General features: G+C 37.6%; 3 protein-coding genes, 4 long non-coding RNA genes and 2 other non-coding genes across 12 annotated transcripts; 5 read left to right on the top strand and 4 right to left on the bottom strand.

The window, feature by feature from the left end:
* Nucleotides 1-2572: 2572 nt before the first annotated feature.
* On the top strand, nucleotides 2573-4226 carry LOC124350405. Of its 2 annotated transcripts, XR_006920911.1 has the most exons (5): nucleotides 2573-2756; nucleotides 2848-3044; nucleotides 3175-3354; nucleotides 3942-4032; nucleotides 4100-4226. It is a non-coding gene; the product is annotated as an uncharacterized LOC124350405 (long non-coding RNA). The 2 variants fall into 2 exon arrangements; XR_006920910.1 differs by having other exon boundaries at nucleotides 2573-3044.
* An 874-nt stretch (nucleotides 4227-5100) lies between these two features.
* Nucleotides 5101-13878, bottom strand: LOC124348531 (DNA-directed RNA polymerase II subunit rpb1-like; the record flags this gene model as incomplete). Its single annotated transcript, XM_046798762.1, has 3 exons — nucleotides 5101-5249; nucleotides 13371-13741; nucleotides 13813-13878. Coding segments are annotated over 3 exons (510 nt in total), but the record flags the coding sequence as incomplete, so codon positions are not given.
* Nucleotides 9684-10453, bottom strand: LOC124350371. The gene is made up of 2 exons (XR_006920851.1): nucleotides 10363-10453; nucleotides 9684-10295 (listed from the first exon to the last, which is right to left on the bottom strand). It is a non-coding gene; the product is annotated as an uncharacterized LOC124350371 (long non-coding RNA).
* LOC124349691 (serine/threonine-protein kinase/endoribonuclease IRE1-like) lies at nucleotides 10633-12977 on the bottom strand. Its single transcript, XM_046800484.1, has 4 exons — nucleotides 12740-12977; nucleotides 11905-12395; nucleotides 11643-11764; nucleotides 10633-11362 (listed from the first exon to the last, which is right to left on the bottom strand). The coding sequence occupies exons 1-4, from the start codon at nucleotides 12952-12954 to the stop codon at nucleotides 10817-10819; spliced, it is 1374 nt and encodes a 457-aa protein (XP_046656440.1). The 5' UTR covers nucleotides 12955-12977; the 3' UTR covers nucleotides 10633-10816.
* Nucleotides 13879-13880: 2 nt separating the features above from the next.
* On the top strand, nucleotides 13881-22648 carry LOC124350348. Of its 2 annotated transcripts, XR_006920820.1 has the most exons (6): nucleotides 13881-13963; nucleotides 15477-15589; nucleotides 20652-20769; nucleotides 22069-22289; nucleotides 22361-22581; nucleotides 22622-22648. It is a non-coding gene; the product is annotated as an uncharacterized LOC124350348 (long non-coding RNA). The 2 variants fall into 2 exon arrangements; XR_006920819.1 differs by lacking the exons at nucleotides 13881-13963; nucleotides 15477-15589 and adding an exon at nucleotides 20273-20451.
* Nucleotides 15691-20095, bottom strand: LOC124349746 (probable chitinase 10). Its single transcript, XM_046800567.1, has 5 exons — nucleotides 20003-20095; nucleotides 19761-19933; nucleotides 19442-19695; nucleotides 16585-16813; nucleotides 15691-16513 (listed from the first exon to the last, which is right to left on the bottom strand). The coding sequence occupies exons 2-5, from the start codon at nucleotides 19888-19890 to the stop codon at nucleotides 15888-15890; spliced, it is 1239 nt and encodes a 412-aa protein (XP_046656523.1). The 5' UTR covers nucleotides 19891-19933; nucleotides 20003-20095; the 3' UTR covers nucleotides 15691-15887.
* Nucleotides 17730-19018, top strand: LOC124350239. Of its 2 annotated transcripts, none has more exons than XR_006920540.1 (5): nucleotides 17730-17850; nucleotides 18109-18199; nucleotides 18272-18364; nucleotides 18444-18536; nucleotides 18600-19018. It is a non-coding gene; the product is annotated as an uncharacterized LOC124350239 (long non-coding RNA). The 2 variants fall into 2 exon arrangements; XR_006920542.1 differs by having other exon boundaries at nucleotides 18267-18364.
* Nucleotides 21558-21629, top strand: Trnap-agg. Its single transcript has one exon. It is a non-coding gene; the product is annotated as a tRNA-Pro (tRNA).
* On the top strand, nucleotides 21962-22033 carry Trnap-ugg. The gene has a single exon. It is a non-coding gene; the product is annotated as a tRNA-Pro (tRNA).
* Nucleotides 22649-23615: the final 967 nt, after the last annotated feature.

Genomic DNA, 23615 nt, shown 5'->3' with positions numbered 1-23615 from the left:
ATATACTATGCACACATTCTGTAATGATTTCAAGTATATCGTGTTGAAGAGGGCGTGACGTAATGCGCCATTGGCGTCTGCCAAAAAATCAAATGGGGAAAGAAAAATAAACGTGACTGGGACTTCATCCGGGAAACGCCCACCAGCAGACTCATCCCCACCCAGCAGCAGTATCACCGAGTCTATAAATCTTGCGATGGTAATAATAATTGAGATGCTGCTGGACTATGACAATGGATCAATCACGTTCGTTATAATATTATCTATCGCCTTTGAATTGCATCGACACGCTTCGTGAAAAACTTTGGCCAGAGCGGCACACCCATTTTCACGAGTTCACGACTTGTAAATGTATGCACAACATGACGCAATTGACGCTTGGTTAAATATAATCGTCTGGAATTCCAACTTTTCTTGGAATTCCACCGTCGATATTATATAAACATCGATTGAATTATTTTTTGGTTAATAACGAATTTCTCAGAAATTATTGGTTGGCGCTGATAACTGAAATGAGATGCTGGCAAACAAAATAATGAATAGTATATCAAAGAAACAAATGAATGATTCGATCAAAACAGAATAAAAATAAAGGAATGTTAATTTTGTTGAGTTATTACATAACGTCAATATGAAATTTTGGGGGCTGGAAGAGAAAGCCGAGACGAATTCAATCGCAATCAATCAAAAGCTTGGCCGTGTGTGGTCCTATAACCACACGTCGTACTACACATACAAATTAAATTCACCCGACCAATCAAAATTTAAAATATCGTGTAGCCATTATTATGAATGAAAGAAGAATCAAAAATGATTTGTAAAATAACCATACTATAACCAATAAAATGTATACGTTGCAGTAATAGGAAGAGCGGACGTGAGAAACCCAACCCCTCCGTCCGGATATACATGTCATCGAAATCTTGAGTGCGTATAGTAAAAAGTAAACGACGGCGGCGGACGCAATTAGAAACTACTGGGCGGAATTGTATAGTATATTACAGCCGTTTTGCTTGTCGCGACCTGTACACTAATTTTCTTAAAGTTCTTGCATTGAAGCGACCCTTATAGAGTTTCTCGGAAAATGTCTACGAACTTGGCCAAGACGGTATTTCATGCAGTTGTCATGTAAATACTTCTTAAACGACAACATGCCAGAACACAAAACAACATACACGGCCCTTTCTTCATTTCGATCCATTACCATTCATCTTCTTCTTTCTCATGGACCTGTCAGGAAATTCTCGGAAATTTCTATTTGTTGACTATATAAACTGCTGTGCACCTCTCAAAGCCTCTGCTCCAATTATAGGCCTAAATAATATCCATTTATTAGCTATTATTATAAACTTACCGCAGACATCATCCGAGAGTGAATACAACAGGATTATTATTATGCATCGACATTATGAGATAATAATTCATTCCAAAAAAACAAAAAGTGAATTGTATTATTACTCTGAAAAATGTTGTCCTTGCACTTATTGCCCGGCTGGGTCAACAGCCGCCCGTCAACTAGAACGCGTTCACATTTCTCGTTTCTTTTTCTTGGGGCTACGGAGAGGGGGTTGATGTATGCGGCGGATGGTTTCAAAAAACCCGAGATTCCATCACATGAAGACTACACATCTTGACGTTTATTGACTTGATGGATTATACATCCATCCCGTCCGTTCTTTTTATTTTTTGTTTGTCGCATCCCATCAAAGTTTCTCGGAACCCAATTACCTCATTCGTCGAATTTCGACTTTTCCCAGAACTCTATAAACCGACCGACCGACAATATTCCTGTTCGTTATCCAATCCTCTTTTTCTTTTATACACACACACAACAAGATCAAAAGCTCTCTTTTATTGCATGTGTGTGGTTGGGTTATAATATGGACCCGCCTAAAGGCTCGACGTAATCTGTGAGCGGGACGGCCGAAACGAGTGGATGGGGGCCGTTGAATAACTATATTATATTAATATCCAGTTCTAAATACATGTATATAACGGGCTATCAACCGTCAAGAGATACTATTACATGCTTTGATTTTTTACGAGGAACGTGACCGTTTCCTATATTACCTGTGGCTTCCAGCAGCAGCACTCAAAAAGGGGCCGGGACGAACCCGCTGACCCGCTCGTGTCGTGATGCCGAAAACACAGACGATATCGACAACTAGTTTGAGGCGAGTTTTATATTCAAAGAGCTCTGATGATGGGCGAGTCTATTACAATAAATAATACCGAGCGGCTACTTTAATAGTCGCATATTACTCACATCTCAAAAAACACAAAACAATGCAACTATAGAAGACAAAGAACGAATTATTAATCATTAATGGACTTAATGGTATAGCTAATGTTTGAGTTGTCACGAAATCTTCCAAAAGTTTCCTGAGTTGCCCGGCTCTGCATTGTCTACGAACGCATAATTTTTAACTTGACATTTCGGTCGATTCAACACTTTTTTTAAAAAAATAATTAGTTTTATTTTCACGTTGATTTTTTAATTAGCTGGATTTACGCAAGATGAAAGTGAGTTGCCGAATGCTGTTTAGTATCTTTCTCATCTCAAAAACTTCGTTGTTGTTATTATCTGTCATCACATTAACTCTCCATTTTCTTTTCACTCCAGAAATGAAATTCTCAGCCAAATAATCAGCAGTTGACTTGTACAGTTTACACTTTACTCAGCAATTGTTAGGAGCTCGTGGTCGTCGGTGAAAGATTTATCGTTTCCTTTGTCGACTCGGACAATCCTTGGCCTAGTCAGTTTTAGGGTTATGGGAGATTATTTTTTAGTGTCTACAGCAGATTTTATTTTTTGTTGTTGACTAATTCGGTTGTATAAGATTCTAGTTTGGCAGCCATTGATTGCTTTTTCCTGTCATGGGGGTCTCTAGAATGCTGGCGGCAATCAACAAAAATGTTTTTATTGATTTCTTTTAACCTATTGGTCAACCTATTGGCTGAACTGTGCTAAACATTTGTTGGATTGAAATGAAAACCACTGGATGGCATCTGTGCTGGTGTGCAGCATAACACAGTGTACTTAGGTAGTACTAAATTTGTTTTACATAATTGATCAAAGTTGAGAGTCTTAACTTACAGCATATAGAATCATTCTCATGTCTGAATTGAACCATTTGAAATATTTTGTATTCTAATCAATCTCGTAATTTCTAGTGGTGAAGTCGGAGGTCTTAGACTTGAATTGACTATTAATAATCAAAATCGACCGTTTTCCCTGCTGAAAATGCCTCGTTAGCTTCAATCTAGATCCACTCTTCCGGAAATCGGAATACATATCAACCTTACCTTCACATGAAGTCTGGTAAACATTTTCGACTAACAAATTCGGCCTTGGTAACGACTCTTTTAAAATTTTTACAAGATCAGTTTTAATATTTTTTTTTAAATTTAAGCGAGCCTCGATTAGTTTTGAAATTCTTTTTTTTTATTTCCCCCGCTATGTTTCCCATTCTTATCTGTAATAATTTAACATTTTATTTTTATTGGTTAACTGTAGCTGAACGAAGCTGTTTTTTTTTTTTTGCATCCGCGTGTACGTGATTCGCTTTCACAACGACTTTATTTCTTTTCTTATTTTCTAGCACTTTCACAAACACGCTGACCACCAAAGAGCATTAAAGTAAAAGCCATCCCTTTATTTACAAGCTCTAAGATGCTGGGGTCATGGGGGTTGAACGAATAAATTTCTTGATGGCCGCTTTTCCTTCTAAAGCCTTAGTTCCCCTTTTTTTGTTTTTAAAAGCCTGCTGAATTTTTGTAGGGCCTTTTTTCCCACTACTGACGTTTTATTATTTCGTGTTCTTCCAAATTCTTAGTTCTTGTGGACCGAGAATATTTGATACTCGTTGGGTAGTGCTCGATTCGTTTGTTATGGATGTATAGTTATCAAGTGTAATATCGGCGTGTTGAACTTTTTGTAGTCGCATCCCTTGTGGTTCCAGATATTCAGTTTCGGACGGAAGAAATCCTTGCTCATCTGGTAAACATACGAGTTCGTAGGTTTAATTTCAGGTTAGTTTAATTTTTTTTATTGTCATTGAAAAATTGTGATGTTTTAATCTTTACCTTTGTTGACTAGTACAAGGTTCCCTGCTGTGGATGTTCCGGTTGTGCTATAATATTGTGGCTAACTTGGTGGGCCCGCTCTACATCATTGAAGATTTGGGATCATCTCCGCGGTGGAATTATTAACAAGAATTCATTAGTCTGCGGTAAGAATTACAATAATGCATTTTTTTTTTCTTAGAATCAGGATGCCGCATGAAAAGATAAGTCTGGAAAGCCTTTTTGAGTTGTTTGATTGTATCTGCATGGCTATTAGAACAGGGAACTTAAAAGAAATGGACGATAGCGTTTGCGATAGGGTCCAACCGAGTCCAAAAAGTAAAACCCGGTTTGATTTTGAAAGCAAACAAACGAAATTCTATGCAATAGTTAACGGCAAATTCGACAAATTTAAATTGTGAGTCTCCCACGAACGTTTTAAGATGGGAAGAGTGGTGATTAGCAGATCGGCCACTATCGCGGTTTCCAATCGCAAATCAAATAAAAGTATAATGGATGGTGAAGAGCTGTAGTTAGCCTACTATTTTGATTGACCCAATATTCATTATTTGTTCTTTAGCATTTAGCAATGAGTCACAGAGTGTTTGAAGAATGCTCTGAAAGTGAGATTTTTCGTCGTCAGCACAACTAACGTAAATTTGACAGAAGCTAAAATTCAAGCGCACTTATGGTCGAATCTTTTTTTTTAACACTGAATATGTTTCGTCTTACCCCTATTGTTTTGGCCAAATGGTTTTCCCTTCTTTGGATTCCTTTCCGGTCCCTCTTTTTTGTTTTTCTAACAGTTTCTCAATTATTGCGCTTAGCTACACCACAGTCACATCTCGGTTGCTTTTCCCATTCATGAACTTTTCTTTTCGTTATCGGCTAATCAAAGTTATCCGTACTGATGGTAGCATGTGACATTCCGATGCAAATTTCTAAACATTTGAATGTAAGTTTCGGCAAAAAATTCTGGAACCCAGAAATAGTTTAGTGCTTTCGTGAGAATTTAATTATGGACGTACTCATTTCTTTGATCGAATTTAATTTTTATATTAAATAATAAGTTTAGATACAGACATTTCGGTGGTTTCAATCAACTTTCAATTTAGTACTGGGGCTGGACTGCGGGGGCTTTGTAGACCGGAGTGGCGGTGTAAGCCGGGGCCGGGGCAGAGTATGTGGGAGCGGTGTAAGTGCTGGGAGCAGTGGGCTTGTAAGCAGGAGCGGAGTAGGTGGGAGCAGTGGGCTTGTAAGCTGGGGCGGAGTAGGTGGTAGCTTTGTAGTTGGATGCGACGTATTCGGGGTATTTGGCTTCACCGGTGTACTTGACGTCGGCGACATATCCGTAGCTGTCGGCCTTGTAGGTGACAATTTGGGTGCGGCCGTCGGGAAGGACGACACGGTATGATCCGGTGGTCACTTTGCCATCGTTGCTCTCGGAATGGGAATAGTCGTTGTAGTAATCATTGACGGCCCAGCTGAAGTCGTAAGGTTGGGGAGTCTTCATAAAATATTCATTTGCAAAAGTTAATTTCCGTGTTTCTTTAATTAATTTATGACATGAGACTCACCTCGTATTTGGCTTCATATGTAGATTTGTATGCCGGAGCTTCGTACTTGGGAGCGTATTCGGCTGACCTGTAAGAATCGGCGGCAGCGACAGCGAAAAGGGCGGCGAGGATCAAGAACTAATAAAATATGGAACATTTGACGCCATGTAAAAGGTAATGCGTTTTAGGACACAACGTTTTTAAAATATTTCTTACTTTCATTTTGGAGTAGTAGTCAACTTGCTGAAAACAGTTGGTAAACTGATAATTTCAGTCCAGTCTGTTCACGTTTTTATACGAAATTCGAGAGTACATTCCGACTGATACGTTTGAATATGGCAATTTGCCAAAGTTATGCATTCAGCAAAAGTGATTGGTAGAGGTTATGCAAATAATGTGCGGTCAAGGTAGACGAAAATCAAAATAGACCCCACCTGTCTGCTCGCGTGAAAAGAAAACTTAGATGAACATTGGACAACGGATAACAGATTAGAGATACTTAGTTTGAATCATAACTCGAGTTTGGAAAGAAACCGTTGTTCGACTTTTAGAGGAATTTGGATTTGGTTAATGACCTACTATTAAACTGTAACGAATTTATTGACGTTCTCTTTTATCCCCGTTTAGAGAGCCTTGCGGGAATCTCCCCACTTGTTGATTGGGCGATTGTTGTCTCTTATTCATCGCAAACTATGCTACCACGAAATGAATTAATCGGAATTAATCGATTCATGTAGATTTCGCAACGTTCAATCATATCACTGCCAGTCAAAGTAAAAGAATTTGAATAAATTTTAGTTATACCGAGTGTCGTAGGTAATCCGCATTGGCTAACCGCACGAATCTCAGAAATGAACCGAAATAACTTCGGAACATGGGACTAACCAACGGAATTATAGGTCTCCAACTCTCCATGACGTCCTTTTTCATCAGCACAGACAGGGAAATAAGTTTAGAAGTGAATTTGAAACGAGTCGATGTGTTGTTGTACTGTTGTAGCGTATATTGTGCCTTTCTAAATAACTGCAGAAGTTCATGCATATTTCTTCCATCTGTTTGCATTGAGTTCTCTTAAACCTCAAAATTCCCTTAATCAGGATACTGTTGTAGCCAACTTTTGAAATTATACAAAAAAATTGTTTTTTAAAAACATTTAAAGGAGGTAAGCGGTAAGTCCTAGAGCACACCTAGAGGAAAATTTTTCTCAATTATTACTTCGAGTTATTGCAAGAAGAATTTGAAGAAAAAGTGACATTTTTGGAAAAATATTTGACGAACATGTTATTAGGTGGCGCGCAGATCATTAATTGGGTCTTTCTCAGTTCTCATGGAAGTTTGGTCATATTGGGTGTTTGGCTGTAGAATTTTCGTTGGCTAGTTTCTATATGCCAAGTTCTTAACTCCCAATTCAGTAACTCAATATTAACAATAGTATTCAACGATGTAATCGTGAGGTTAATAGCCTTAGACAAAAAGTCTACATGTAAAGTTCTTGTTTTTTCTCGATTGCCTAAAGTTCTCAATGTTTTATATCTGCTAGCATGCTGCTAGTGCTGCCTGTCTCTCACATGTGGTTGAAACAAAGCAGTCAAGTGAAGGAAATGTTTTTACCAAAACAGAATTCCCAAATTACATTTGTGCAAGAAGCAGCTAGTCCAGGAACTAGGTGCACTAGGTCCTCCAAATTCCAGTACAAGAAGCAGTTGTGCTGGATTTCAAAATCTCTCTATGCTGACTATGAGTGCTATGAGAAATACTGACTCAAACACATCGACAAGGTAATGTCTGGATCTCAAAAGTTACAATGTTATTTTGTTTTGTTTGTGGAGCACCCGAGAAAGAGAAATCGAGCATCCAGTGTCAGCTACACCAACCCTAATGGTTGAAGCTGGACTTCTGTGCATTTTTTCACCCAAATAGTAATTTAGTAATAGCAAAGTTCCAATCACATGTAGACCAACACTGACTGTAGTTCTTCTTCTGGCAGCAAAGCGTCATTGTTCTATAAGAAAACGGGTAGCCAGTAAGAAGATGTCGATTGTCGACATTTGTGATTATAACTGCATGACTGTTGACAGGTAGCCCAGTTTTTGACCATATGTTCCAGGATTCAAGAAAATTGGAGATTAATGACTTGTGCTTAAGTTTTCAATGCCTGCTTTGCTCACTACCTGGTACAAAAAAATATTAGATCCTCGGTCACCTCAGCACAGACACGAGTTGGGTAAGACTTATGCAATTCTTAATTGTGGTGTATGCTAAAGAAATTCTCCACATTTGAAATGGAATTGCGGTACCCCCTTTTTGGCTTTTCCTCCTCCTTTTCCTCGTTTTGCTCCTTCCACCTGTGATTCTTTGATCGATGGATCCATACCAAGACTCTTACGCATTATACACGGAGAAGCAGCGGACGTTGAATGCATTTTGTTGTTTTGCGTATAGGTTGTGGTTTATCATTTTTTTTTTTTTATTTTTATTACAAGGGATGGCAAAGTACTACTGGCCGGCTAAAACCGCGAAACAATCAAAGTAGTTCGAACTACTTTTAGCCTCCGCAATCTTCGGGAAACCGCCTCAGGCTGACGTGTTCTCCATTTCTATTCTTGTTTAACATTCAATGAGGGCATAAGGCTGTAAACTTCTATTTTCATGCATTCGTACCTTCCACGAAAAAGTTGCTCAGTTTTATTATTTTTCCCCTGATGTGTCACATATTTTGAGATGACGATAATGTTGGGACATCTGACTCAGATGAGTTTTTGCACTACCATGTTTTTTCTTTTTCATAACAGATGTATGAGCAGCTTTACGAATTTTATTGGAATGGCATTTAACTTTTTATTTTTTCACCTTTAGATGGCATTAGGAGTCGAATCTTCTATTCTTAATGAATTACCCGCCCCCGGCCCCCATCCTCATTTTTTTAGCATTCCCAGGATTGGCACATCCAGAAATGCTGAGCACTATCTTTTAAAAGGTAATACCACACTTCTATTCCATCATTCTTGGTAATAAGAAACTAAATCTAAGTAATGGTACTTTTCAAACTGTTTGCTTAAATACTATCCGTATCAGCCGATTTGTCTTTATTCGTTCCGTGTTCATCTATCCAAATCTTACTGTCACGTGTGACGTTAACGATGCCTGAAATACGGACGTCACCCTTTTCAAATTTCCTTTCATTGTATTGGAGAGAAGCTTTTTCTATCTAGAGATATTCTCGTTCAAGTCGATAAAATTCCAGTAAAAAACCTTGTAGCATTGTGTGTCGCCACAGAAACAAAAATTGGGTCGGTTCCCAAATCGCCAAAGTTTTGTTGTTTGAAGCGGCATCGCGTGTTGGATAGGTTGCTTTGCTTCTCTAATAGGTTGGTAAAAGACGCGAAATAGAAGATATGCTTGTGCATATGCATGTGCTGATGTGCAAACGAATATTTTATGCATCCATGGGGTACCGGATTTTTTTATACACGACTATCAAACCAATTTATGGATTATTAAAAAAAGATTCTTGACTTTCGTTATTTCCTAGAGTCCTTCCGCAAAGCTTTTATCATACTCTTGACTGGCTTCCTTTGATTTCTTCGTCGTAAAGTAAATTCAATATTATTGTTGTCTGTACCAACGGTCTCAATGTCCTTTTAATTATTGGACTTATCAGTCCGATAATTTAATCAGGACTTGTCCTTTTTTTGGACTCATCCAGTAGGATGTTTTTGAGTGTGATGTCTCAATGGAGATTCGTTAACAGTGAATTTATTTGAGTCCATTTGCCGATTGATAGGGAACACTTTCTGCTGGATACATAATTCCACACTATTTTCAGATATTCCATTCTTTCAGAAATAATTCGTCACTCAGCGATTTTTACAAAATAAAGTTTGCGATAGTAACCCGTGTTTAACTTTCAAAATGCTGTTTCATAAACATGTTAGTCGACACATAGCTCAAATAGGTGTTTTTCGTAATACGTAGCCTGTAATAATACTTATCAATAAAAGACATTTTGTGATCATCACGCAAAAGAAAACTTATTTTTTTTCCTGGTTGGCGGGAAAGAAATATGATTTGATTTCAGTGTATTCTGGTCACTTTATTCAAATGAATTTGAATCAAGTTATTAATATAGCTTAGGATATTCACCCGATATCTATAGATTTGCTGATCCTATTGGTTTTTTTGATGATTCTTGCCGTCTTCATCCTTCCAAATACTGCTCTCGCCAAAAGGACCTGTTGAGTATTTGGCCATGACGAGATAACCCTTTTGATCGACTATGACACTGCGGTTTACTTTGATAGGATGGTTTTTGCATGTGAATTTTCCGTTTGAACTCATCAAGACGATTGATACGTAAACTGTGGCTGCATGGCAGAGGGCCATCGGTGTAGAATTTAAGATGATAACCGGAACCAATCCTAGAATAATCTTTATTGGCTTCTATGAATTCTCTAGTCTCTTTCGTTCCGGTTTCGGTGCTCTCTTCTCCTGGGATTATCAAATTCAGTTGTTGTTTTCTTTTTTTTCCTTTTTCAACATAAACTCGGGCGTAGATGTCTTCGTGGTATCCGTTAGCGATGTGAGTTACTTTAGAAAACATGCTTGAAAAACAGCAGGCCATATTAAGAACTGATTTAACACTCAAAATTGAAAGGGGCTTCTTCCTAAATCCAACTTATCAAATGAGATCATTTGCAAACAGCCATTCAAAGATGTAACTACCATTAGCAATGTAACGTACCTGTTAAAGATTTTGAAATTCACAAGTAGCTGTTACTGTTGACGAGCGTTTTCCGTTAATGCGCGTTAATGCTGAGTGCTTCACATCAAGAAAGCGAATGAAATGGGCATAGATATAATGGAAAATCAAGACCCATACTTGTGTATGAATCGTAATCTCTTCAGATAAGTAAATGTATCCTTATCTCGGCAGTTATATATATATATATTTTTTTTTCAATTTGCACGAGATATGGGACATAGTGGGCATACAATTCTGATTTCACTATTTTCCCCCTGTAATGTAAAGTGGGGTTCTATGCTACGAGATATGTAAACATTACTGGCTTGATGAACCACTAAGAGTTTGCTCTTTTCAATTTATTTATTGGGAAGTAAGCTCGCAGATTGTAGGCCATGTTTACAGACTTCGTAAGAAATGTCGATATTATTTTGGGTAATTTTTATTCAATTGTCTAATCGAGCAACTTTGACCAAGCATCGTCTGCTGACGATATCTTTCTTTTCGATGCTGGGCCGTGTGTCTTCCCGTGCTGATCCGTCCAAATGCTGCTTTCGCCTCTTGGGCCTGTTTCATACTTTGCATTTTGTATTTGACCGGATCTGTCGACTATGACACTGCGGTTCACTTGAACTTCATAATTTAGGCAAATTAGTTTATTACTACTGGCGATGGTGATGAAAACGTTATCCGAAAGAGGGGCATTGGTGAAGAATGGTGCAAAGTCTCTTTTTTCTATAGTCTTGTAGCTTTTTCCCTTAAAATATTCCAATACCTTGCCCAAATAAATGTCATGGATGCCAGGCCAATCGTCTTTCTGTACTAATCCCCATTTACTTGACAATATGGAATCTTCTTCTTCTTCCTTCAGTCGGGTGGTATCCACTTGAGCGTATATTTGTTCGTCGTAATCGTTTGCGACATGAGTAATTCGAGAAGCGAATCTTGCAACCAAATTGTTCGCAATGCGGAGAATGTTTTTCAAAAATGGGATATTGATCTGCAAAATAGTAAGAATCAATAACTTGGTTTCAGTAGCTGTCTGACACTGACAGCAATAAAACATAACTTCCCACCAAATACTGTGCAATTAAATGTTACTTCTAAAAGCTAAAAGCTAACATGTTAGCTTTCGAATCAAATTTATCATTTTTTCGTTTGCTCTGAATAGTCAAAATCCATGAAGCAATCTACAGTTAGATTAATAATTCTATTATTTAAAATTTTAAATAAAATGATAGGTTAATGATATCAATAATGATATAGCCTTGGAGGCCTACCTGGTGTCTTTTTGTACGATTTGATTTAAGTTGTTGGACTACTGCTGACGCTGTGATTCGATTCTCTGGATTTTCTTTCAACATTTCCTTAATTAGGTTGCGAGCAAATTCCGCTCGAATTTCTGTTCAATTTGGTTTAAATTTAAAACCAAAATAAAACAAAACAAAAAATACAAAAAAAAATTAATAAAGATAAATAAAAATAAAACAAAGAAATTTTTTTAAATTGTTTTGTTATGTATTACAAAAAAAAACTGCTTACTGTCCACATTTGCTGGTTTATTCGCTAATATGTTGGGCTGAATTTGAAAACGAGATGATCCAAAAGGATGGTCACCATTCAGTAGATAATAGCCGAAGATGAGTCCTTCTGCAAAGACGTCGCTTTTCACCGTTCCTCTTTGACGCAGTTTACTTTCAGATTGGTTGATTTCGTTCAGTAGTTCAGGCGCTAACCATCCCAAAGTGCCTTTAACTGTGGTCATGGAATAGCTTCCTCTTTCGTTGACAGGTTTACTCAGTCCGAAATCGGCCCATTTCATCACTACTTCTCCCGTTTCTGGATTTACCCAGATAAGAACGTTTTCAGGTTTGAGATCTCGATGAATCAGTCCGTTTTGATGGATATACTCGAGTCCAATTGCCAGTTGATACAAAACAGAATTATCTGACGGCAGAGGGCCAAAGTATTTTCTGTTCTCTCTGAGGAATAGTTTTTCCAGTGAAGTGTGACAAAGTTCCAAAGAGTAGTATCTGAAAGTATTGCCAGGAATTTAGGCAAAGAAAAATTTTATCGAATTACGAAATTAAAATGTTTTCCTTTTTAATTGGAAAAATCGTCATTAATCGTCTGTCAAGATTTTTGTACATGGAGGAAATTTAACTACTGTATTTTGATTTTTATTGCTCCCAAATTGACTTTTCAACTTCAATTTTCTTATCGGTTCACTAAAAATAACTAAACAAATTGGGATTTTAATTTAAAAATAATGAAGAAATTTATTTAGCAAAACACTGTTTACTAGATTACCGTAATCATTCCACCATCTTATTTTTTTACTTTGGCACAATTGATTTTGAGCTTTGTTTGGGTATACCTGAACACTTGGTCACTCTCCACATAAAAAAGTTTGATGACATTCGGATGATTCAGCTTTCGCATAGCTTCTTCTTCTTGGCCGTTATTTTGCGTGTCGGATATTTCAACTCGCTTGATGGCAACTTTCACTCCATCCCAGTCACCCAGAAAAACTTTTCCATAACTTCCCTCACCTAACAGATTTCTGAAATCGAATTTCTTCACTTCTGACATTGTTTTCTCGATTTAATTGTCAAGTTCTGTAGTCAGTTTACAACTAACAGCTAACTAAATGGTTTTTTCGCCTCTGCAATCCTTATCGTCCAACTTGGGTATAAAAGATAATCTTATCGTATTGAGGGATTGAGTACCTTATCTGTGTTTTAAAATTATTTATAACACTTTCATATGCATGCCGTAAGAATTCCTTGCTCTTCTAATATAGAACGGAGAATCCAGAAATATTGTAAAGCTTTCAGAAAAAAAATAGTTATGGTTTACTTTGATCGAATGTAATTTTTGTATTAAATAATAAGTTTAGATACAGACATTTCGGTGGTTTGAATTAACTTGCAAATTAGTACTGGGGTTGGACTGCGGGGGCTTTGTAGACCGGAGTGGCGGTGTAAGCCGGGGCCGGGGCAGAGTATGTGGGAGCGGTGACGGTGTAGGTGGGACCTTTTTTGGCCGGGGCAGTGTAAGCAGGAGCGGAGTATGTGGGAGCAGTGGGCTTGTAAGCAGGAGCGGAGTAGGTGGGAGCGGTGGGCTTGTAAGCTGGGGCGGAGTAGGTGGTAGCTTTGTAGTTGTTTGCGACGTATTCGGGATACTTGGCTTCACCGGTGTACTTGACGTCGGCGACATATCCGTAGCTGTCGGCCCTGTAGGTGACAATTTGGGTGCGGCCGTCGGGAAGGACGACACGGTATGATCCGGTCACGACATTACCGTCGCTCTTCTCAGAGTGTTCGTAGTCGTTGTAGTAATCATTGACGGCCCAGCTGAAGTCGTAAGGTTGGGGAGTCTTCATAAAATATTCATTTGCAAAAGTTAATTTCCATGTTTCTTTCAATTCATTTATGAAATGAGACTCACCTCATATTTGGCTTCATATGTAGATTTGTATGCCGGAGCTTCGTACTTGGGAGCGTATTCGGCTGACCTAAGAATCGGCGGCAGCGACAGCGAAAAGGGCGGCGAGGATCAAGAACTAATAAAATATGGAACATTTGACGCCGTGTAAAAGGTAATGCGTTTTAGGAGACAACGTTTTTAAATTATTTCCTACTTTCATTTTGGAGTAGTGGTTAACTTGCTGAAAACAGTTGGTAAACTGATAATTTCATTCTGATATGTTCACGTTTTTATACGAAATTCAAGAGTACATTCCGACTGATACGTTTGAATATGGCAATTTGCCAAAGTCATGAGCGAAAGTTAATTGGTAGAGGTTATGCAAATGATAAGTAGTCAAGGTAAAAGAAAATTTAAATGCACACCCCACCCATCTACTTAAATGAAGGGAAAACTTAGATAAATATTTTAACAACCGGTTACAGTTGAGTACCCAATTTGGATCATAACTTGAGTTTGAAAAGAAACCGTTGCTCGACTTTTATAGGAACTTGAATTTTGTTAATGACCTAAAACTGTCACAACTTTATTGATACGTTCTCTTTTATCCTCGTTTAGAATCCTTGTGGGAATTTCCCCTTTCCTTTTTTTCATACCTTTTGATTTTTTCAGACCAATTGGGCGATTTTCGTCTTTTGATCGAAAACTGTGATACACGCATACACCAAACTGGTTTAATCGATTGATGTAGATTTCACAGCGCACAATTTTTAGTTGTTCGGTGTTAATCACAGCGGATCACTGGCAGTTGATCACAGCCAGCTCAGCCCGAGAATAAAAATATAATTGAATTTGTTAAACAAGAGGATTTATTGTGGAGTCGTATCCGACCTGGGTACACACTCGTACGTCATTAATTCTAATTCTACCTTCATGCGTATTTTGGGATCGTTTGTATTGACTATTGAGAGTTTGAGACCCCTAAAACGCAATCAGGCTAGACATAAAATTTTGAAATTTATTTAAAAATTAAAAGAAAAAGGAAAAATTGGTTTCAAACATTTAAAGCAAGTCGATCCCGGAGGAAAATTTGCGCGCATTCGAATACAACGTGTATGTTGATAGTAGATGGGTGCATCCATACTCCATAGTATGTTACGGAATCTTCGGTAATTTGGCGGCCAGCCAAAGGAAACAGATCAAACTTGAGCAAATTAATTAAGTGGATACGAATTTTTGAACGAATTTTGTTTATGGTTTGTTTTTTGGTTTTTGGGTTGTGTTTTCCGCTTTTTCATTCATCTTTCGTAATTTTTTTTCTTTCAAATTTGTTTCGCAAGGTGGCATAATGTTATTTTTATTCTGTACTTTAGTTTTGCAATAACGATTTTTAGAATCCAGAAAATCTATAGCGCTTTGAAGGTTTATAGCAGCTGAAGCCGATAGAATGTTAGACGAAAATAAAACCAAGTGAAACGGAATGGAGTGCATTGAACAGATGATAGGCTGTATTGCTTGACAGCTAGCCTTTTTTTATTATTTCAACATTGCTACTTATGTGATGTGCTATTTAAATTTTAACACTCTTATGTTTTCCTTCTTCCTAATAGATGTTATGAGTTTCAGTTTTTCGAATCGATTACTCATCGGATTGACACTTAACTTTTGCTTTTGTCCATTTTTAGGAGGATACTCTACTGTCGATAATTCATCTGCTATGTGTGATGAGTTATTCCCGCTTCTTGGCGTTCCCGTTTATACCACGTCTAAGTGAGCTGCCATCTTTAAAACAAGAAAGGTAGGACATTTTCCAAAAATCAATTTTAATTACATCGTTTGGTACTTACTACTCCATCGAAGCAAAGACGCTGCCTTAAATGAAAAGATCTTTTTAAAAAGCACTTTTGAGTTGTTTTATTGAAACTAGGTAACAATAAGAGACAAGTAAGAGAAACTGTTCTTAGTAATAAAACATGCAACGAATCTGAATTGAGCTACTAACACCTTGAATATTGGATTCGGTATTATTTCTTATTTTATTTTACTTGTTTCGGGATTGGTCATACATTAGTTAGGCCTACATCGTTACACCTAATTTAATTGTCATAGCATACGCAGTCGCATGTGGTATTAAGACCGTTCAAGGTGTGGTAGATGGCCGTTGTAATGGGATTGACTCCAAGACCACAAATATCCTTAAAGTCGTCGTTGCTAATGTCCCAGAGGAAGGCTCCACCCAATCCTTTCGATAGAATGAATTGGGATTTGACAATTGCCATGGCAGGATCGTCGTAACCAACCCACGTCTTTGGATCAGTTGGAGACACGGCGTAGGGACCGATCCTTTGAGAGGGATCTTGGAATACCTCCCAACCCTTTTTGCGAACAGAGGAGCAAATTTCAAAGAAAGCCATTTTTGCTTCGCTCGGTCCAACTTTCTCAGCTATTGCTGGCGGGATAAAGCTATCCGACGACAGCGATCGTGGTAGGGTCCAACTGAGTCCAAAAAGCGGTATGCCCAGATTGATTTTGGACGCTAACAAACCTAAATTAGTCCAATAGGTTACGGCAAAATTGGCGTTTAGATTGTTAGTCTGCTCCCACGGACGTTTCAGCAGGGGAGAATGGTGATCGGCTACTGTCGGTTCCCATGAACCGTGGAAGTAAAATGTTCTCAGATTAGTAAAATTTACATTTTCGTTCAAACTTGACACGTCATAGTCTAAAAAAAAAATAATTTTATTAATTCATGATGTTTTATTTGTTTTTATTCTTTTTAAATATTTGAGGTACCTCCGCCGATGGATGACGAATAATCCGACGGAGCTGCCGGAAGGGCTAGACTCAGTAGATATCCTTTCGGACTGAAAGCGGTACTCAGTGCGACGAGCAACCGGGCGAAGCTCGTCTTGACGACTGCATTAGGTATATAATCATAATCTAAATCCAAGCCATCGAAATGATGGAGCTGGAGGAAATCCATGACTGAGCTGACGAATGTGTCGATGTTGGAGTCGTTTCCCTACTAACACATAGGATCCAAATAACATAACATGAATGTACTTCCATCCGTTTTCCATACTCATCCGTGTGGGATGGCCACGGTATATAACATAAATGTCCAAAATTGAACGTAATAAAATAAATAACGTACATTCTACTTTGTATATTCTTATTACGTTAGATGACTGTAAAATAGCGGATGTAGTTTTAAAAATTTTTCTCATCCAACAATGGATATGATGGGTACATACAAACTCGGATGTTAAAAAAGTGAATGCGATTGGATCACTATTGTACATGCTCGTAATGTACAATAGCGGATGTAGTTTTAAATTTTTTTCTTATCCTACAATGGATATGATGGGTACATACAAACTCGGATGTTAAAACAGTGAATGCGATTGGATCACTATTGTACATGCTCGTAATGTACGAAATTGGATTATGAATCCATGACCCGATTAATCCATTTTGTATATCCATGTTATACTGTTTGGATATGGAATATAGTATTCTTTTTACGTACAAATATGGACATGAAAATAGCTCTTCTTCTGTCCAGTTTAGGACAGAGAACGAATGTTAAGTGCACATACACATCTGTATGTAGTCTGATTCATTTGACTACTTCATAGTTGGATGACGTCATTATATAAAAAATGGTACCAAAAAACATGCATTGGCTAAATTGTTATTTAAATTATCAAATTGCGTACGTTAACGTTCAAACCATCAATTAATTGATGCAACAGCGTTGCATGACGTGAGTGTGGTTTATTTACATTTACATTTTATATCTCTCTTTTATAAAACCATATTTATAAAATGCTTTTTAAGCTACTAATATTAAAATTCCATATTTATGTTGAAAAATCGAGTTTTCAAAGCAAATTTGAAAACCATACATCTGGCAACCATAAATGTCTTTCCTGTCTTAGGCAAAGGCAAGCGTCTTCTAAAGCATGGACAAGTCGCCATTGTTCTGTCCATTTTTCTGAGAGATCTTATAAATTTGTCACAGAACTACAGAACATTCATCGGTTGATTCGGAATCAGGTATACAAAAACACAATTAATTAACTTAAACGACAGTATAAAATGTATTTTTATTATTGGTATGAATGCATGCTTATACAAAATTCTTAGTGGTACTGTCGTACTCACTTGATAAATTTCTTAAAGAAGATATAATACCATTAATACCTGTGTCACTGGACATTTATCTGTTGAATTCATAATTAGTTTCTTCATTTACATTGCTTTAATTTCAAATGTGGTGAGATTTATTGACTCTTATTATGAATTCATGTATAGGTCAGATTGTCAGTGGTACTGGTTTCGATAACCTTCAAGTCAACATTGGATACCTTGGTCTTAGAACTCTCATCGATTGAATTCATACTAGGTACATCATTTACATTGTTTTGATTTCAAATGTGGTGAGATTTACTGACTCTTATTATGTATCCAAGTATAGGTCAGATTGCTAATGGTACTGACTCGATAACCTTCAAGTCAACATTGGATACCTTGGTCAATGAACTTTATTCACCGATTGAATTCATAATAGGTACCTCATTTTTATTGGTTTGATTTCAAATTTCAAACCCGGTGATATTTATTTACTGTTATTATGAATACCTGTGTAGGCCAGATTGCTAGTGGTACTGACTTGTTTAACTTCTCATCAACAAGACCTGATACGTTGTCTCAAAACATTCATTGATTGAATTCATAATCAGGTAGACAATGCTTTTTATTCACTTTTTCGCTTAATATATTAATTGTAATTTCTTTCGTTACAGAGGGAATCAGAATGAACGCAACGTACGTAGATCTCAAGGATGCGGTGTTTGAACATGAGACCAGGAAGTTTTTCGTCCGCGCTCCTGAAAAAGTTCGCACTAAACTTCGAGCGAAGAAGCGCCCAGCAGGCACGTCTGATCATCCACAACTTCCCAATGGTGTGGATTGAAAATCGTCGTTTCAGTTGTGAGTTAAGGACCATCATGCCTTACCCCACTTAGTCAAATTCAATTTCAACCAATCAAGAATCACTTTTGATGGATTATTCAAAATCCAAAATCAAGATATGTTGAAGAATCAAGAATGTCAAGTTGGCGCGCCGTGCCGTGCAGAAACCCCTAGTTGCCTAGTAACTTTATTACATTCACGTGTATTAACATGTATGTCTGTCCTTAATTAATAAAGTTGGTTACGAGAATTTTTAAGCGTTTTTATTCGTTCGTTATCGATACACATTAAATGTACTGGGTCCATTCAATTTACATCCGAATATCCTAAAAATAAACTCATTATTTTTCAATCCAAATCTGTATATACCTGGTATGTAAAACGGTACATACCTTCTGGATACAAAGGGTATGTACCGTTTGATTCAATGTACATCCGATTCATATAGAATCCGATTTGAATCGGATGTACATTGACGTACGTTTATGGCCAATTTATTCCTTTAATCATTGTTCTTCTTCGTACATACATACAACGTACGCATCCCACATCGAACGGAGGGGTAAATTGGATGGTTAGGTTATGTCCAGAGAACGTACGAAATCTATGTCGCACATCCATTAATGTACATCCATGTTACATTCTATTTATGTAAGTGTGCTAGTAGGGTTGCAATCAGCGCAGCGTACTTTTTAGAGCCGTCGTTAGCGTCCGCCCAACCTCCTAGTGAAATCATCACCTTCAGTTGAGGGTTTTGGGTTTTCAGGGCTACAGATTTGCTGTAGCCTTGGTTTTCGATGTCGACTAGCTGATCTTTGATTGCAATCTTGAAGGTTGATTTATCAAGAAGAGCGAATGAATACAACACATGGGTGCACATTGTCGGATCGATGTTATCAACGGTGTATTGCACAGCCCCGCCAGATTCTAAAAGTCGAGCATTGGTAATTTTGTTTTAAATGCATTTTTGATTTGAACATTTTGTCTTTTACTTGTGCGATAAATTGCCCAGTTGGGAAACGAGCAAACAATTCGTTTGCCTGGTTCGCCATGGAGCATAATAGGGAGTGACGAAAGTTGTAGCAGTGTTACTATTTTGATGAATTTAATCAACAGATTCATTTTCTGTTCTCCTGCAATGGTGGTTGGGACTTGGGAGAATGTCCTGAAAGTGAGATTTTACGTTTCTTTAACAACACAATTAATGTACGTATTACAGATTGAAACTCCCTACCTTCTAGATTTTAAATTTGACGGACAGCCGAAATACGAGCGCACTAATGGACGGATCTTTTACTTTTCACTGAAATTGTTGCGTCCTATTGTTACTTTGGCTTTAGGGATTTCCTGTATTTAGATTCCTTTCCGTTCTCTCTTTGTTTTTTTAAGAATTTCCCAATAATTGCGCTTGGGTATCACACCACAGTCACCACATCCCGACTGCTTTTCCCCTTATTGATCTCTTATCAAGTTGAAACAAATTTGTCAGTGAAGGTCGAACAGCATCCAAACTGTTATATAGTAGCATGCGACATTGGATGCAAATTTATCTAAACATTTCAATAGAAGTTTCGTGCAAAAAAGGTTTCTAGAATTCAGAAATCTTATAGCGCTTTCGAAGGTTTATAGCAGTTTAGATAGAATGTTTGACGAAAATAAAACCGAGTGTCGAATTGACGAAAGGTTCTGCTCGGGGTAGGCCTATTGCTTGATAGCTAGGCCTTTTTATTGTTTCAACACTACTATTTATGTGATTTGACATAGGTTGTCACACTTGTATTCTTTCCTTCTTCTTAACAAATGTTATGTTATGAGTTTCATTTTTTATAATCGGTAACTCATCAAAGTGACACTTGACTTTTCTTGTTGTCCACTTTTATTAGGAGGATACTCTTCTGTCGATGATTCATCTCATCGACTATTATGTGTGATGAATTATTCCCACTTCTTGACGTTACCGGTTCTACCATGACTAGAGGAGCCGCAATTTTTTAAAACAAGGTAGGGCTTTTCAAAAATCAATTTTAATTACGTCGTTCTTGGTATAAAAAAAAACGTTATATAAGTAAGTTCAGTTTTTCAAACTCATGACCGCTCGCGTAAATACTGATCCGTATCAGCCAATTCCGTGTTAATGGATCTAAACTACGTGCGATGTAAACGCTGCCCGAAATACGGGCTCAACATTTTTTGAATTTCAGAAACTTTCCTGACGGCGGTCAATATAGGAATAGAACTAAGAATGGTCGGAAGTCAGCAGTTCCGTATCCACTTGATTTTTAAATAGCAAGCCAGTTAGCGCGGTAGTGTTAGCAATGCGAATTGTAGTTTTTATTTTAAATGCATTCCAGTGATACAAATTTTGATGATCACAATTAGTGCTGTTCTGTAAGTGAAAATACGTTAGCACTGGTCATTTGAAATTTGAATCATGGATAAGCAATCGAACAGTCGTCAAACAAGGGATTCTTTGCTGTTTAATGTGAGTTGTGGGGACAAGTGGCATGTATTTTGAATTTAGGTTTGATAATTTTCATGTCCAAGATTTAAAAAAAAATTAGGTGGAATGCTTTTCCACTTTGCAGATGATGTTGAATGACTTGCCCAGGTAGCACCAAATACGCAAAAACTACTTGCCGTCGGTCAGAGCGTGAGTCCGCGGCATGCCTTTAAAAAGTTGGGTTACCAATATCAAATTGTATCGAACTATTAGTCATACTGCTAGATTTTTTTTTTCAGGAGACCTTTATCATTCGGTATTGTTTTAATGTAATTTCGAAAAAAATTCCGGCTCGATGGTCTAGGGGTATGATTCTCGCTTAGGGTGCGAGAGGTCCCGGGTTCAAATCCCGGTCGAGCCCTGACATTCATTTTGATTTTGTTGATAAGGAAAACCTGAAATCCATATTCTAGAACGTGGTTTGTCTAAGATTTGGTAGCTAATTTCATCCAAAAACTTAATGCTATATGATGCAATAGTATCTCGTATACAAGCACCTGGCATTCAGCAAGTTTTCATTTCGATTAAGAAGTGAAAGGGAATGTTTTACAGATAGCAGAATCTAAAAGTTTTCACTTATTTATTAGCACATGAAAGATAATTATTTGAGGATGGCGGTATCTTTGATTTCAACTTACAGGTTTACCTATTCACAATTAATATAAAAATTAATACTTAAAACAAATAAATATCGGCTCAATGGTCTAGGGGTATGATTCTCGCTTTGGGTGCGAGAGGTCCCGGGTTCAAATCCCGGTTGAGCCCTATTTGGTTAATTTTTTATTGTGTTCCCATTACAGATTCGCTCGAGATTTGACTTGTTGATCAGTGACGACTGACGTGACTGTTGGCTCACTTGGCTGTCGTTCAGCAATGCTCACTTGTGGGCCATCCTTTCGTATCTTTGAGGCATGGGGGAGTTGAGCCTGCTCCAGCTACCCGGCCAGCATCATTCGACTACATAGCCGACTTGTACTACCCCAGCTGGTTAAAGTTTCAAGCCAGATTTAAGCAAATAAAAGTTCGCCGTTCTAATTTTGTAAGCATGTATCTATAATACTTATCTGCACTAACGACTATCAAATGTTTTAGTTTCCAACTTCAACTACTGATCTTCAGCTTTATACATCCCAAAAGGTTTGGAGGCATGTCACTGATAAGCGAATCATACAGTTTTACTACTCTTCTCTCTATTTGTTGGTGTATCTGAAGCAGTGATCAAGGTGGTGAAATTCTATTGGTGCCAATCCCTGCTATTTCCGTTTACCAATAGGAGAAACACCATAAACCACCCATGACAGATAGAGGCAAAGGTGTGTTTTTGTTATTTTCTTGCCCTAAAGTCCTAAACAGTTAATTTAAGCAAAAGCATCATCAACATCAAAGAAGTTCCAGTTATATTTTTGCTACTCTTTCAGCTATTGCTGCTACCATTTGAATACTCCAGCGCAGCGATACCGGAATACGAACTGCAGCATCATCTTCAACCGCACGGAACTGCTCACTAGCGTGTAGTTCTTCCGTCCCTCGGAAGCGTAAGATAGAAGGGCGTGCTACTAGCCGGAAGCTCACCCCCTACTGCCTCCGGTATGGCGACCGTAGTCCGTAGATCTCCAAAGACAGAAGAACTCCACCGACAATAGAACCCCAATATTTAAAAAAAAAAAGTAAAAAATTTCTTTGTATGCGACTATAGAACTCACACCGACAGAAGAACTCCACTACGCGACAATAGAACCCCGATATTTTTTTTAATTATTTTCATGTCCGACAACAGAACTCCAATAATTTTAAAAATATTGTCATGATATTTTAAATGTCTTTAAATAGAAATCCAACGATTTTAAAATAATTTTCAAACCCGACAGCTTAGAACTCCATTGCATTTTAAATATGTAGGCCTATTCACGCTCACTTGAACTACCGAGTTTTGAGACGTGTCAAATAGATGGCGTGTTGATTGTGTTAGTAATGGCATGGTGTATTAGTATGGTGGGGGAACTTATGGTTAGAATCGGCTATCTCGAATGAAGCCAGTTCCCGGACAAGAGGCGGAGCTTAGTGGATAAGTCAAAATTCTTAACAGCCAATTGCAGGGCTGGTCGCACTTCTTTGGTGCCCTCTATGAACCAAGATACTAATTTCTTTTGTAAATTCGTCTGAAAAATAGTATATCTTTTTAAAATTTAAAACAATTGATATCAATTGGTTGCCACAGTGGGTAGAGTCCTGGTCTGCGACTCTAAAGAATTGAGGTTTAATTCCCATAGTCGTGACTTATTTTTTTTTCATATTTTTTTCTATTAATTTTAAAATAATTAAAGCTTGAAAAATAATACTTAATTGC

Source organism: Daphnia pulicaria, chromosome 7 (genome assembly GCF_021234035.1).
Source record: "Daphnia pulicaria isolate SC F1-1A chromosome 7, SC_F0-13Bv2, whole genome shotgun sequence".
NCBI lineage: Eukaryota > Metazoa > Arthropoda > Branchiopoda > Diplostraca > Daphniidae > Daphnia > Daphnia pulicaria.
This window is presented reverse-complemented; position numbering and strand designations above follow the sequence as displayed.